Below are 16,041 nucleotides of genomic sequence, written 5' to 3'. Positions count from 1 at the left end.
CATGTACTCGCATAATAGACGAGGGTCGGTTCTGGAGGAGCCCCGCGTTAAAGCGTCCCGAAGTTGTAACTAGTGTCCGTGTGCAGGCGCAGGTAGTGGCGGCGGCGGCGGCGGCACGGGCGGCGCGGGCGGCGGCGCGGGCGCCACGAGCGAGTACGTGCGCAACGAGCTGCGCGCCGTCGTGGGCGCGCGCTCCCGCCCCGACCTGCACGCGCATGCGCAGCCCGACCTCGACCCGCTCATCTCCTTCGACATGCCCACACCTGGTGAGTGCCGCCTCTGTCCACGTACACCCCCGATAACCGTTGTAACTGTTCTATTCTGACTATGAACCACATTTTTGACTCGACTTTAACTGACGTTAAAACCGAACCAAATCTGTTGGAATTAACTTGACTTATTTATGATTGTTACGAGATAAGAGATTATGATTCACGAGAGTCAATTGTTGAAACATCACAAACTTGTACCACTTGCGTAATAAGAATGCCATTCGAACTTACTGTATTTTTCATTTCTGATTTAAAATCTCCCTAAAGCTACGCAAGTGGTCGTTTGATTGAAATTGACACCCTACCATAAGATGTTTGATGTTTAAATATAATAATATACTTACTGGATAAGTGGTATCGCATCACCATGCAATATATTCAGTCAGAAGGATGATTATCCGAACTGAGGTTTCGTATTTATTTTTAAACGAACAGAAGAAAATAATTTGAAAAGAGAAATTATAATTTGAGGTGCAGGCTGAAAAACAGTAGGACAGTGTTGGGTGCAATGTCCGTACGTAGAATGCCCCTTGCTCGGACCCGGGCGCCGCCAATGTATACGTGTGTACGTACGTAGGTGGCGGCAGTGTGCTGGGGACGCGAGCGCCCTCCGCGGCCGCTAGCTCGTGGGAGTCGCAACAGACCACCCCGGTAAGCTTGGGACGCGACCAGCGAGACCTCTCATCTAGTCACTCCACTACTTTTGTATCGGTTTTCATTATTTTTGTAGACCTACCTATGATTATTACGTATTGAGTCTGCTCTTCTGCGTGTGTTGTCGAGTCAATCATCTTGATACTTAGATGCTGATTTAGAGAAATGTGCCAAAGTTGCAGCTTTTGATGTCATTTTAATGAGTTTAACATAAATTCTCCATATAAAAGATTGAAGGCGTAAAAATACATTGGTACATTTCTAGAATTATTCAAAAAAGCTTTTGTGATGTGATGTCTAATATTTCTTATACTAGCGAATACTAGTGAGTGATAAATCTGTATTATATTACGTTAGAATTCAACGTTATTTATTATTCTAAACCAAGTAACATTCTAAAAAATAAGAACATTAAATCGACAACTGCCCCGCATCTGCAACGCACATATCGCGTGCTTTGCAATATATTAATATTATGAACCAACAACGCAATTCTATTATTCACATATAACAACGCGCGCGATGTGGTACTGGGGCAAAAGACGGTTGCTTCCAGTATTATTACTTTTGCAACATTAATACAGTTTTATTGCTCTTATTTAAATTCTGCATACATTTTCAGATATTACTAAAGGTAATTAATTAAATAACTAAATAATAAAACGATCGCTTTTAGGACTTCTTACGGATTTAAGCTTGTTACAAAACGTTGGGGACAAATCGCATGCCCAGACTGAAACATGGTGAAGGTTCTGTGACGTTGTATATTATCTACCTATACAACTGTGATTTGATTACCTATGTTTTTGCAATAGTTTGCTTATTGTTTGCCGCTGAAATGTTGTCCTAGCGTACGGAATATTTATTTGATTGAGTTACGTAGAAATAATTCCAGCGATTGCATGGTGACATTCGCGAACTTTCAGTCGATAATCTTCTCAATAGATTTGAGGGTGATCAAAAAGTAATGTTCTTGTTTTATTAATAATTATATAAACTTTGCTGTTACTTCTCATTTTTTTACATAATAGGGTAGATGATATTTTTTCCTTTTCACCAAACTACTGACGTGACTGAAATTTTTTTTTTTATTTCATATACTGAAAATCAGTTGTTCTTTTGTGACACCGGAGATTAATAGTTAAAATCAATGCTTCGTTCCGTTCTAGCAAAACGGTATTTGTATGTAGACGATTGTACCTTGTGGAATATGTGATGTGACGTCACGAGTTCCTGTTTCCATTTCTCGGTTGTAACTGTTTAATTTTTCATCAAAATTCGATTGTGTTTTCATATTCTGCTATAAATTTGTTTATTTTGTAAATAATATAAAGTAAATTTTTCGTCACTTGTCACCTGCCCTATTCAGTTTGTAATACTATAAAAATCTCAAATTTTAATTTAATTATCGTTCGGATTACGTTTTGGTCCCCTCTTGTAAGTTAGATCAATGATTCTTCAATTCGCTTTTAAAAATATTTTCTGCTCAAATCAAACCTATTTAAATACTTTTAAAAGATCACCAGGCTTTATACATTATTATGTATTGTATTTTATAAACTCGTCGATTAGGCGGAATTAGAATAAAAGTTTTACGGTAATTATACGTTATATTGAAATAAATGATTGTATTTAATGTTATTAGGGTTTATATTGTTTCTGTATTTAACGATCATAAAATATCGTCTTTGTTGTAACCTTTATGTGACGGTTACTACGATCGTTCTCACTACATTATGTCATTCTATGTACGATATTCTATTATGTAATAATTCTATTTAAATATGGGTGATGTTCGCTTAATTTATTTATAGAATAAGTACATTTATAATTATAATTATTAGTGCCAAAGCGCAACTATGCTCTATTTTATCTATATTTAACAATACTGATATGACTTCGTAGATAAAAATTGTGGCATGAATGCTTGTGATACAAAATTGATGAATTCGAACACTACCGAATGCCGGTGTTCGAAGGGGTGATCACGTGTAGTCGCGCTTAGCATTTACTTTAGCTCGCCGTAGACATTCGGCCGGGAGTGGACTGATGTGTGTTTGTATGGCACAGAATACTACGGAGGCGGGCTCGGTGGAGGCGGCCCCGGCGGCGGGCGGTGATGGGACGCGGGCTGCGGCGGCTGCGGCGGGCGCGGCAGCTGCGGCGGGCGCGCAGGGCTCGGCGGCGGCGGCTAAGGCCTCGCTGCTGCAGAAGCTGCTCTCGCAGTGACCCGCCACGCCCGCCACTCCCGACCTGCGCTGAACTTTTGCATTTATTACTTTCTCGCCGTTTCTGATGGACGATCACCGACGATACTTAGATTCCATCGTAACGAACGTCGTCGTTCCGTGTTACGGTCTACGTGGTACCTCTGCGGCTGTAAACCTCACATTAGTGAGTATAATTAAGTACACGTATTTATAGAATGTCTTATAGTACCTATGTCGTAATGTAGTCTGTAGTTTGCCTTTTTAACAGTGACTGTGTTAGAGATGTGAGTACGAATATTAGGTCTGTGATCTGCGCCGCTCCCGGCGGCGCTGGCGTTCACGCACCTACATCTCGTAAACAGTGAGTGTTAAAATGCTAGACTACAGTAGTGCTAGTGATATTTTCGAGTTGTAAAAGTCGTTTCGTTGATGATACCTAATTCATACGTTTTGTCTTAAGTTCTTTGAGAACGATTTTTAAGAATGATCTTATTTCTTTATTGTCTATTGTATAGTCTTTCTAACGATATAGTACGGTTCGATACGAAATACGACGGTAGCTTCCTTTGACGGAAAAAAAAAGTGTTGTACAATATAATTGACTCATGCGCCTAGTATACCTACACAATGTACAATAGAAATATACCGCGTGCAATATTGTATAGAAATAAACACATTATGTTGGCGTTGTGAACGTTATGTATTATAGTACGAAAGTCAGATGTTACCTGTTATGACTAAAGTAATTTGTATTATAGTATATGGTGAGTTGTCAAGAAGTGGTTTCTCTGACGGAGAAAATTATATTTACTTGTGTAAATAATGTGTTGTTAAATTATAGCTGTTGCTTTATTGTAAATATTCTGTTATATTTCATTGTGTTACGTCTTAGATATACTTTTAATGATTTTAATATTTTATTTGATATTGATTAAATCTTTACAAAGCTTACGCTATGATTTTACGAAGTTATTTTTGTAGCCAACGAGCTCGAACTCCTTACTTTAACTTCTTTGACAAGTGTTATAATCACATACAGATTATATACAATCCTCCAAAACAAATTATTATTAATACCCTTTATTTGTATATAAATCTATATATACTTTATATAGCCTGTTTTTATTTCATAATATTATGGTGAATTTTAAATTCCACCTAAAGACCTACTCCCATTATCAAATCTTCATTTAATTGCTAACAAGTTTTTGTTATCGCATGCTATAAATCCGTAAGTTTCGTTGGCGCTTCTTCGATAAGTTCAAAATTATGTGTTATGAGTTTGTCAAGTGTAATGTATTTATGATAACTGTCGTAGTACAGTGTGAGCCCCCATTTGATATAAGTACTTTCTGGCATCATTGTCGTTCCTCTTCGATTGTACGTTTTTATAATCTAGATCACATAACAATAGGACTATCTGGGAGAGAGTGATGTAGGTATTAGGTAGCATTAGTGTTTGTACCAGTTTAAATAATTGGATTTAGCGGTAAATGTATATCGATAACCTTGGAATGAATCGTTTAAAAAAAATATGTGATCGTGTTAATATGACAGTTTGTCTTTTTGACGTTGATGTAGTAGCACCACCGTGTGTACGTGGGGCAAGGCCGTGATGTTAGGTAATCGTTGTAACTCAATATGATATATAAATCGATATCAATGTAACATTGTCGACAGTCCTGCACGTTTAGTAATCAGTTGCCACAATAATCCCTTGGTTGGAGTTTAAAATATAATGTGGCGACAAGTAAGCTTATTTGAATGTTGTCATTTGTCGCAAGTATGTGACGCATAGTAACCAACGAGAATTTCGCGAGGATAAACGGCCTCGGGCATTTCGAGCGTCTATGGTTAAGAATTACAAAAATCTATGTCAACGTTAGTACCTATTATAATTAGGCACTGAAATTAGCCGTTGTGTGCAAGCTGTTCCGGGCAGTAAGAGTGATCAAATACGTACGTAATATTATAATATATTATGAGAGAGGCAGGTACTTTATATGAATCGGAGATGTCGGGTGCATATAGAGCTAGCTTTCTATGTTCACAACTTCTTCATTATTACTGCCTGTAAAAGCAGTTTACACTGTAAATTATAAGAAATTTAGCGTTGCACAATATAATTATTACTTGTCTAAATTTAATTATAAAGTAACTTAAGGGGTGACTGTAAGATCTTATTTGTGTGATGTGTAAATCTATTGTCGGAATTAAGCGCAATTGACATTCAAAAATTAATCCACCTCTTTTGGAAGTAAACTCATCTAAAGGTAATTCGTAATGGATACTGTTGCTCCCTAGTAATGTTACATTTGGGACCATATCTGAAGCTATACTCGCTAACACCTACCTACATAGTATCTCCACGTTGTTGTTACTACCAGATTCCATGAAACTAAAGTTGCATCGTGACTTTAAAATCCAGTGATTAATTGATACTAGCTTGGGGCGATAAATTAAAAAGGATATGACAAAAGTACTTAAAATAATTATGGGGGTTTTGCTCACTTAGATGTTGGAGACGACTAGTAGAGTCTCTTCGATAAGTTACTATAATTCGATACTCTCACAAAACACCAACCATTATAGCATGTAGACTACACTTAAAAGTAAATTGTGATGTGTTGTAATATTACCTACCTAATGATGAACGTACAAATAAAATATAGAGAGTATCCATAAAACCGATAAACGAATAACTGTTTAGAAAATAAAAAAAATATTTTTGTACCATTATGAAATAAAATAGTTCTCAGGAGTAGGCCACCGACCAATTTCGTTTGACATTTTTATTTGAGTAAAATTTGAAGGATAACATACGCCTCGGTTAAAGTAATTAGTGAAATAAAGCTTTACAGTGTCTGTCAACTGTAGCAATATTACATTTCATTCCACTTACTTGGAGGAGGAGGCGAGGCAGGCTACCTAGGTGGATATCAAACCAATAAAGTACAAGTGATGGCCTTGGGACGTGACGGGTGACGACGTTACGGTAAATAGTTGACGATTAGTCCATATTACTTACATAGTATATTTGAAATGAAGATGTATATTTATCAGATCGCTAGATGGATAACATGATAATGACAAGATAATGAAATTGTACATAAAGGCTATATTTTTTACAGATTTACGAACACACGTATCTCACTGAGATTAAAGTAAAACACGTCCATTACATGCATTGTAATACTTGAGTTTTTCCGTAAATTGTAAATAACTCGAGCCGCAATAAAGCTTAGGTGCCTCAACATTACATATAAAACATATTTTTTCAACGCATTCGATAAAAGATATAATAAAATAGAAGACAAGTAAAAATAAGACGTAGAACTTACATTTATATAAACATCGCTAAAGTGGCAATTTTGTATTTCAGTTAGACAACTAGATCCATATAAAGAAAGTCTTTAAATATAGAAGTGTTTTACATCGATAAACATATTTTTAAGTCGTTACAATTAAACCTATATGTAAAAATTTAAAAACTAAGACACTCTAGAAGAATGACGAACCGTCTTTTGAATAATAAAAAGATGTACTTACGTGCATTTGTAGATGTTGGACTACCCTACACATAGGAAGTGAATGTACAAAAATTAAAGTGTCTGCAAAAAATAAAACAATTTCAATAAAATGTCTTCCAGGTCTGAGAATACTGAATTGCCACCACTTGTTACAAGTGACTGATTAAACCTCTATAAATATAAAAGTATACCTATACTGTTAAACATTCTCATATAACTTCTTCATAACTTTACATGCAAAGGGAGAATAAAGAATTTAAAAAGGTGGCTGTATTCGAAATCATCAACGAAGATTTAAATATTTATTAAAATCAGTGTATTTATGTAACTTGGACGTCTAACGTTATTTGCTTTAAAATAATCAAATTCCAATTGGCCAATAACCATATTAATATTCATCTCGGTGTAACGGGTTATAGTTGTACGTCATCGTAAGCAAATTATTCACACTGTGTTGTACAAACAGATACTAAACGTCGTTATACACGAACATACACGAAGAATACAAAATATAACAAGTGCTGCTAAGTGATGGATGCATGTTTACGGTTTTGTATGAAATAGTGATTGCCGTATGAACTTTTTAAAGAATCTTGGCTTATAATAAAATTTAATGGACCTTTCGAAACTAAATGTGAAAAAAAAATATTATAAAGGCAAATAGATTTTACAATATTTTACATCTCTGATAAAATTGGTCTATATTGAAATGTTATATTATATGGAATTTTATGTAAGAAGATTGGAATAACGAATATTTTTTTTGGATTTAAGATTTGTCTTTTTGCACAGAGTAAATTTATATAGCTAAAACATAATAGGGTCCAAATCTTCCATCCAATGATACAGCAAGATACCAAATTGGACTGTGTACAATGTGATACGTCGGTGTATAATAGAAGTTATTTTTAACAAAATTAAATTTACTCTGTGGGTAAAGACTGCGATCACTTTGCATAAGTAATAGAAACGTTGATGTGTACGGGAATCTTTGTTTCAGGGAAAAACATAATTAGTACGACGTTTTTAATTCATGTATAACATACTTTATCGTTAATTTTTGCTATTATTATTATTATCCTAACTGACATTAAATTCCTCTGTAAGATTTTTTAAGTGTGATAAATATTTATATTATTATAGTTGGATGACAGTCGCTAACACAATGAGGTATTATTCCCGTACGTGTGATTTTATTTTTTGTATAAAATCGTGCCTCTTGTCTTGGCCTGTCGTCTATGACCGAGGGTATTTTTGTATTGTGTACATTTTAGGCATGACATTTTGTTATAGGTTATGTATACGAGCTAGTTATGTTTTTCTAAAACTATGCAAAGTGATCTTAAATGTTGGTCAGTTGCAAAAAGGATTTTTGCGGATACTTAATTTTGTAGGCTTTAGAGGTCCCGCTGGCCGATTGTTGGAACATCCACAGTGATTCTTACCTGGCGCTTGCCGCGTGGGCTGTACCCCTGTACACTCTACGGAGCTCTCGGTGCCAGCCAAGCACTCTGCTGCGTCGGCGCATTATAAAACGTTGAATGGAAACAAACTAGTCTTAGCTGTACGCAAATATCTTTTTTGCGGGTGGCCGTTAAGTCTGTGTTATTTAGTTGATGAGATGTTAGTTAAGGCCTCTTGTGTTGCTGTGCATTTCTAAGCATTGTATGTATGTCTGTTTATATATTGTACATAGCTAAGATACATTATATTTTTACGAGTAGAATACACAACCAAAGTTGTTATAAAAGTGATGGTTGATTAAATAATAAATTTAATATAGGTCGTTATGTTTATTTTTAAGAGTAAAACAAACTGTACAGCTGTATATGGGTACATCCAATGTCTTATCGAAGCCTTTACACAACCGCCCTGATATTAGCGAAATCGAATTTATTATTTTTGGTATAAAAGTTGGATAAATACAAAAGGAATATAATAAAAAATAGAGTATTTTAACAATGAGTAGTATGGGTGTGGCTTGCGCTCCGTTCGTTCCTAGCAGCTTGTTCCAGGACATTTACCACTCGGTATTCGTCAATTAATGAAATCACACACTGTACTGTAATATCTCCGCGATATTCCAATTGTAATGTTTTATTCATTGATGAAAACAGGCGTTATGAGTACATTACGTTTAAGTTGTATTTTTTGTACATTTTAGATTCGAAAATATATTAATATCTAAATAATGAGCGTTTTTATTTCTGCATGTATTTAGTTATAATTATAAGTCTATACAAACTTATTTGTATTGGGAACGAAATTGTTCTTTCTATGACAAGTCCCAAAGGAAGATAAACATGGCGCCTTCATTTGTTTACTTCATTCAGAATTTTCGGGGCTATGAGTTGTCTAATTAACACTGTTGTACCAGTGCGCTAATTTAAATTAACAGCTTCGGTTGTTGTACCAATGGCAACGGGGTTTACGCCACAAAACCGTTTATCGTTCATTCTATTTTAGAGTTTCAGTAAAGGTAGACAGGGTAGTAAGGGACTCCCGTGCCTCTCTCAACTTTCCCACGAGTAATTTGAAAGTCGATGTGACAGGCTGCTCCACAATGATTTTTAAATACGATGTACTCTATTGACTTGGTGTACGATTTTATATCGAACAAAATATACTATTTGATAGCCTCCTTCGTAGCGGCAAGTGTAGTAGTGATATACAGTGCAGTTAATCCAACTAACATGAAATATTGGTGGCGTTTTCATAAGAACAAAAAAGAAGTGCTACTGGAAGGGGTAAGTGTCAAAACGTTTGTATTGTTAGTCTATAAGTAAGCATTATGTTATACCTACGACCCAATAACTGTGTACAGGGGAGGTTAAAATGGCCACATTGAAGCAACTCATCTAAAATATTGTACAATATTGTACGCCTTTGAAATGGAGAATACCACCGGTCTTGGTAAATGCGTTTATTTATTTATATCATATAGTAATAAGTATGTCCCTAAACCTACATATACACACTTTAAAATAATAATTCTTAAAGGCTAGGCTAGAGTATATCAGTTGTCAGAGTATTCAAGTCGCTCGCTTAACTCGCATATATTTCCTAGTATTTAATGCTAAGCTTATTCAAGCTCATTAGGAACGAACGAAAATAAAAATAATATACAATATCATCCCGGCTAAGGGATCGTATTCTTTAATTATCTACGTTCTAATGTGAATCATAATGATGACGGCACAGACTAGCTGCAAGTTGTCTTCTGTCTCTGCCCACCCTAATAACGATTATGGGCGTATGATTATGTATGCAATTTGTATTGGTCGGCGACTAATATATTCACAGCTAATCAATGCATAGCTGTTTCTAATACGTGCAATGTCAGAGCCTTGGTTCTCCATACGGATAGATATAAGGGTCGACCTTTGCTAAGTTGAGCGTTAATTTGGCCTGATTAACGCATCCACTGCCGATAAGGTAAATTAATTGACGAGGTCGCGCGGAATTGCATGTAAATTGGCCTAAATTCCCCCCGGACGTGCGCTCAAATATACTTACTGAATTAGGTAGGCATCCGATCTAGTGATGAGCATATTTTCGAGAATTTGTTCAGTAAGTACATAATTATACAATAAGTAAATTGTATCCAATAAATATAAATATGTATCCACAAAATTAAATCTATCGTAGTGTCTCGGGGTTCGAATTGACTTCTACTTTACTTTACTTTATGAATTTCAATTCATATTTGGATCATAGATAATTGATATCACACGGTTTCTAGGATTTGTAGGCTCGCCCCCTATTTACAAGGGTAATCATTGCCTATACAAAGCCTTCAGGCAAAAGCTAGGTATTCATTGTAATGTAAGTAATGTATTTAGTAAACTTATGCGTGCTTCCATGCTAGACCAGGGACGACGAAAAACTTAACACAGAATAATAGAACACGTTCAGCTGTTTATCTTCTCGGGTATGTTGTAAAAACCGACAGTCGTTGGTATGTATTGTCCTAACACGATGAACCATTAACAGGCGATGGGCTGGTCACCTGCCATAATATTCTACATAATATATATCCATATTAAGGGGAAAGGCGGGAATTCGTACCAGTAGCTCCCCATTAGCGATTATTAGTTGTATCTATGTAGGTACCTACGTTTGCTCATAAGCGACTAGGGAACATCATAATATTTAATTATCTTAAAACTCCGAAATTGTAAGCAAGATGTTTCTTGTTATCTAATCAACAAGCGCGTGTACACGTGTTTAGCTAGGTAAGCTTATGTGACACTTTACTGCATAAAGTCAAATTCAAATTAGTTTTAAATTAAAGCTCAATGAATAACTACAGCTTCTCTCCGTCCCCACCATATTCGTCAGTCCTTGCCTTAGGGCAGAAAATCAGTGGTTTACTTTTTTTTTGGAAATGGAGAAATTTTATAAGGGGGATAAGAGTTTGTCCTGCCTTCTGCCCAGGGAATTTGTAGCGGATACATTAATGAACTTCCTAAAAAAATACAGCGTTTTCATAGGTAAAGACCTAATAAGGCAATAAGAATTACAGCGTAATATTTTCATTGGAGCGACGTGCGGTTCATTCATGTCGAACACTAGGTGTTCGAAATTGGTTACGGCTCTTATCCTGCGAGCGTTCTCGGCGGGTGGCGGCGCGTTGTGCCGGCTGTGGGACTGTTGGAAATGTGCGAGTGTTTCTAGACGTAGATGGGTCGCAATCCCGGAGTCCCGAGGAGTCCCGGCCGACAGTCCCGAGCCACGCGCCCGCTCGCACGCACGCATGCGTACGTCCCGCTATCCTGTTGCACGCACACCGGTCTCGCGAACATCGCTCGCTAGTTCCCTACTCACACAATAAACAGTGCTACTTAACGCTTCACCCAAATACATAAAATGCCGGCGTTTCGTAAACTTTCGGCACTGTTCAATTCCATTATTTTGAAGAAACATTGTTAACAGTTATCGTCTTTATTGATAAGGTTTTGCAGTGGTGTGAATAGGTACTTAGCACAATTATGCGGAGAGGTCAGAAGTGCAAAGACCGATCGTAATATCAGAAGCATGCCCTGGTGTTGTCCGTGGTCGCGCGAGCGCCAGCGGCCGCTTGCGGTCAGCCCGCCACTGCAATTGTTGGTGCAGGTTCGTTATTGTTTGTTTTACCACCTTTAGTATCTAGATGATCTAAGCGCCTCATTTGAATATGTAATTAAAACAAACAACAACATGAGTTATTTCAATGTATGTAATACACATAATTATTTCATATTGTTGTTCTTGTGACCTCCCACAGAGGGACATCCAACTGTCCTTACCACCCGGTAAGTTCACACGCTGTTCTAGTTTTTTATAGACATAATTTGAAGATAGAGGATAGTCAATGAACCCATTACAGAATTCATAAGTGACAAACTTGCCTACACGATTGGAAAGTTATAGTGGGACAATCGTGCCGAGATAATGTTGGTAGTCCGACATAATCCCCGAGGTTTGTTTTAATGGATTTTAAGTGCTGTATGCATGTTAATGTCATATCCATAAAAATAATACGATCTAAATTATGTTAGTAAGCATGCCAGGGGTTAAGTGGTAATGCAGGTGTATACTTGTAAGTAGTTATGATTGCCGATGTTTTAAACCTACGGTATTTGTTAATGTTACTTACAAACATAGTTCATATAATTATCATACCTTTGATAGATGATTCGAATACGAAATATCTTTCTCGATTTTCGTAATGTAAGTGACATGATCCTCGTAAAATCGTTGACAAAAGATCACTTTTTGTCGTAGTAGGCGACAATGGTACAATATTTATGAGGGTCCGCTCGTAACGGAAGTCCAGGAATGGTCAGCCTCTACTACTAATAACGCATTAGGTACCTGCACTGTCCCGTTAATTAATTTCTTCATTTTCCTTACTGTAGCTATTTCATTATTTACTTTTAGTTTACTAGTTAGTATCTAATAAAATAAAAATAACTTTTGACCGAAGATCGTTATAAATGTCATTTTAAATTGATAACGCGAATAATACTGTTATCTTTATGTAAAACACATAAATACCTTTAGGAACCTACATAATGTCTTTAATTCTACATAATCTTTTTCGAAAAAAATCCGGGCTTGCAGTACTGCTACTAGATGTAGGAGAACGAATCAGCTGGGAACGCGGCTCAGTCTTAGAGCGCCCGTGTACCCGCACACCCGCACTGCACCTGCCTCTATTACCGGCGAACGTACTCTACATTAAAAAAAAACAAAACATATCTTCATAATGCTTCATATACTGGCAGTTAAAAAAAAAGCAAAAACAGTTTTCTTTTTTCAAAAGTGATTTGAAAAATAAAAAAATGACGTTAAAAATGAGGTGTAAATAAATAAATAAAAATAAATATTGATGTAATAATAAGCGGGTAAGATGGGGAGTGGGTAATGAACAGCCATGCCTTGGAACTGCTTGTGGGGATACGAGCCTCCGCCGCCGACATGCCGCGTGAGTGCTCCTCTTCATCTCATACTGGTGGGTGGATATCTTTTACTACTTACTAATTAACTTACCTACTATAGTTTTTAAAACACAAGTATAAATAAAAAAACTTAAGTCACATGGACTGAAATATGCGATTTATTTAATAACTCCAAGACGCAATCTATAAAAGTAGGTAAATGTCCCTGGATTACGTTTAAGATATCGTAAAAAAGCGTGAAACTCATCTATGTAAAACATAATAAAAATGGGTGAGTACCTTACTTACAAAACACTTTATTGCCCGAACACACAACATAAAGGTCAATTACGAAATGACAACAGAAATACATTAGGCGGTCTTGCTGCTAAATAGCAATTTCTTCTATTCAACCTTAGCGAGAAATAAATATAGTGAAAATGGAATACGATACGGTGCTGTACAGTTATACCTACTTATATGAATAACCAACATAACTTAGCATCACTTTTTTTTTGTTAGTTATAAACCTTCACGCCACGATCTTCTGGGGTAGGTGAAAATGTGGATAATGCAACTTTCTTCGTCCACATTATTTAACCGTGGACCATTCTACGTAATTAAAAATTTGAATTTTCTGTCACGCCTTAAAATTAGTCCACGTACGAGTAGTATGTTGTTTACTACGATGTAGAGATAATAATCTATAGTAATACACATTTCCTAACACGAGTAGATGAAAATGAAGCAAACACAGTACACCTATGCAAACACCTATGTATGTGTTGTAACACATGCATTGCCATACAAATTCGTACCTACCTACCGAGAATATTTCAATAGATACTTCTAATTACTTCATTTTAAATAAGTACCTGCTAAGTTACCCATGACGTATCTACATTTCAAATTGAAGTTGAATTATCTAAAATCTGGGTAAACGCTGTTAGTTTTAATTTTTTTTTATATTCCGTAAAGGCATATGCAAAACCATCTTACAATCACTTTTATTACTATCTTGTCTTCTTCTTCTTCTATCATGTGAGTTGTGTGGTGGATTACCAACCCCATCAACCTTGGTGTCAGGGTTACTATAGAGCTGTCAAAGGCCTCTGACATGGCTCATGTAACGACTACTAACTTACATCAGTAAGTAGTAACCGGCACCAACGGCTTAACGTGCCTTCCGAAGCACGGATCATCTTTCTTTCGGATAATCAGGTGATCAGCCTGTAATGTCATATAACCAAACTAGGGATCACAAAACGATTTTCTTGATGTGTCCCCACCGGGATTTGAACCCGGGACCTCCGGATCGTGAGTCCAACGTTCAGGCTACTGGACCACGGAGGCCGTACTCTCTGCCGGCCGTACTATCTTGTCTTAAGGTAACTAGTGAGTGAATGGTTACCCATCTACTCGTATGTCCATAATGTAACATATTACCTACACACAATACATTTCCTTTCCTTACTGTAACATAAAATTTTATCGTTATCACACATTGCATTGGTAGGTGTAACATTTGTTAGCTACCTCGTAAACCAGAAATGCAATTCGCTTATTGCAGCTTCTGAAATCGTGGTTCGTTCATGTATTTATTTCTCATGCATGACCTACTGAACTGTTTGGGCAGAGCGGCGCATATTTCCCTTTGTGTTACCTTTGGCATTGCGCCACTTCAACCTATTTCATTCGGGATTTTAAAATGAGTGTCTTTTTGTCACTTATAAACGTTAAATACGAGTTCATATGTATAGGATCTTTATCGTCGTCTTTCCTACACCAAAACTTCATACAATGTTAAAGTTCTTTGAAAAGAGCACAAGTTTTAAAACGTGTGCACACGATATCCACCGATTCATATCCATACAACAAAAATTCAATACCTACTTACATACGTATACGCGTCGGAAATGCAATTCATTAGTACCTGTAGGTAATGTAATAACAGGCGAGAGATAACACACCTAAACATCGTGATATTTTTCATCTCGTGACATATAATGGCAATATTAATTTGGCTTGGACCAGATAGCTTTTCCTTTCGTTTGTTGGCACGGTTCACTCGTTTGTGAGGATATCCGTGTTTTCCCACGCGGCTCCTAATGAGCACAATAAGACGTAATTGGTCGCAGTCGGCGGCGGTCAACATTCCGCTTTGATATGACTCGCCTTTATTTTCCTTTTTTCTCGCGTATTGGAGACAGCGGATCAAATTTCTTCGCGCCCACGACAGATGCTGCGAACGAAGTGAGATTAGACGACTCTTGTAATATAATCACGAGCAGTTTGCGGTTTAGTACCATCTGCCGATCGTAAAAGTTAAGTCATGACCAGGCCAATGGGTGGCCGATTTGCAACACTTTTTCCCTGATCCTTTTTAAAGGGCAAGGTTTTTTTATAGGTAGGTTTTGTTATAGCTAGGTACTTAAGGTAAGAGGCTTCTAGGCAATCGATAGTCCCAGGCTTGCTTTTCCGCATTTCATAAGTTTTAAAAACTTGGTTGGTGTCCTATCTATCTAGTTGGTGCTCATAGTAAACTCACCCAATACCGTAGTATGCTAGAGTATACACGACAATATTTAGGCTGTTTAAATGGTGTTAAACAAGCGTTGAAAAACCTACAGTGTCTCTAAGGCGACCTCTTTGGTTCTGTGCTCTCTATGATCGCGTTACGAAGTACGAGCCGATGCAACCTTTCAAGTGGCGTGTAAATATTCTTATGGAAGTCAGGTCGCATGTTAACCACGTGAATTATGAATGTCATGCATTGAGTGGTCCGTACTCCGGTAGCGAGCGAGCACGACGTTGTCGGCTGGGTCGCTCGCGGACCGATCTTATCGCCCGCACTATGCAGTACCTATGCAGCATGCGCCAATACATGCTCACCTCACTATATGACCTGCATTATTCCTCCAATCCATTGTTTCCATAATCCATTTTCTGATGA

General features: G+C 37.0%; 2 protein-coding genes across 9 annotated transcripts in view; both read left to right on the top strand.

Moving 5' to 3' along the window:
• Positions 1 to 8,858, top strand: part of LOC126366068 (hormone receptor 4-like) — a 51,243-nt gene extending 42,385 nt beyond the window's left edge. For 5 of the 6 annotated variants that reach the window (XM_050009027.1, XM_050009010.1, XM_050009000.1 and 2 more), the window contains 3 exons: positions 87 to 266; positions 850 to 923; positions 2,997 to 8,858. In XM_050009027.1, the coding sequence (XP_049864984.1) occupies positions 87 to 266; positions 850 to 923; positions 2,997 to 3,155 (413 nt within the window). In that variant the 3' untranslated portion in view covers positions 3,156 to 8,858. The remainder of the gene's footprint in view (positions 1 to 86; positions 267 to 849; positions 924 to 2,996) is intronic. The other variant, XM_050009019.1, reaches the window with a different exon arrangement.
• A 2,830-nt stretch (positions 8,859 to 11,688) lies between these two features.
• Positions 11,689 to 16,041, top strand: part of LOC126366099 (tensin) — a 106,804-nt gene continuing 102,451 nt past the window's right edge. For 2 of the 3 annotated variants that reach the window (XM_050009044.1, XM_050009038.1), the window contains exon 1: positions 12,834 to 13,162. In XM_050009044.1, coding sequence (XP_049865001.1) covers positions 13,085 to 13,162 — 78 coding nt within the window. In that variant the 5' untranslated portion in view covers positions 12,834 to 13,084. Of the gene's footprint in view, positions 11,782 to 12,833; positions 13,163 to 16,041 lie in introns of those variants that run through there. The other variant, XM_050009042.1, reaches the window with a different exon arrangement.

Source organism: Pectinophora gossypiella, chromosome 1 (assembly GCF_024362695.1).
Source record: "Pectinophora gossypiella chromosome 1, ilPecGoss1.1, whole genome shotgun sequence".
Taxonomy (NCBI): domain Eukaryota; kingdom Metazoa; phylum Arthropoda; class Insecta; order Lepidoptera; family Gelechiidae; genus Pectinophora; species Pectinophora gossypiella.
This window is presented reverse-complemented; position numbering and strand designations above follow the sequence as displayed.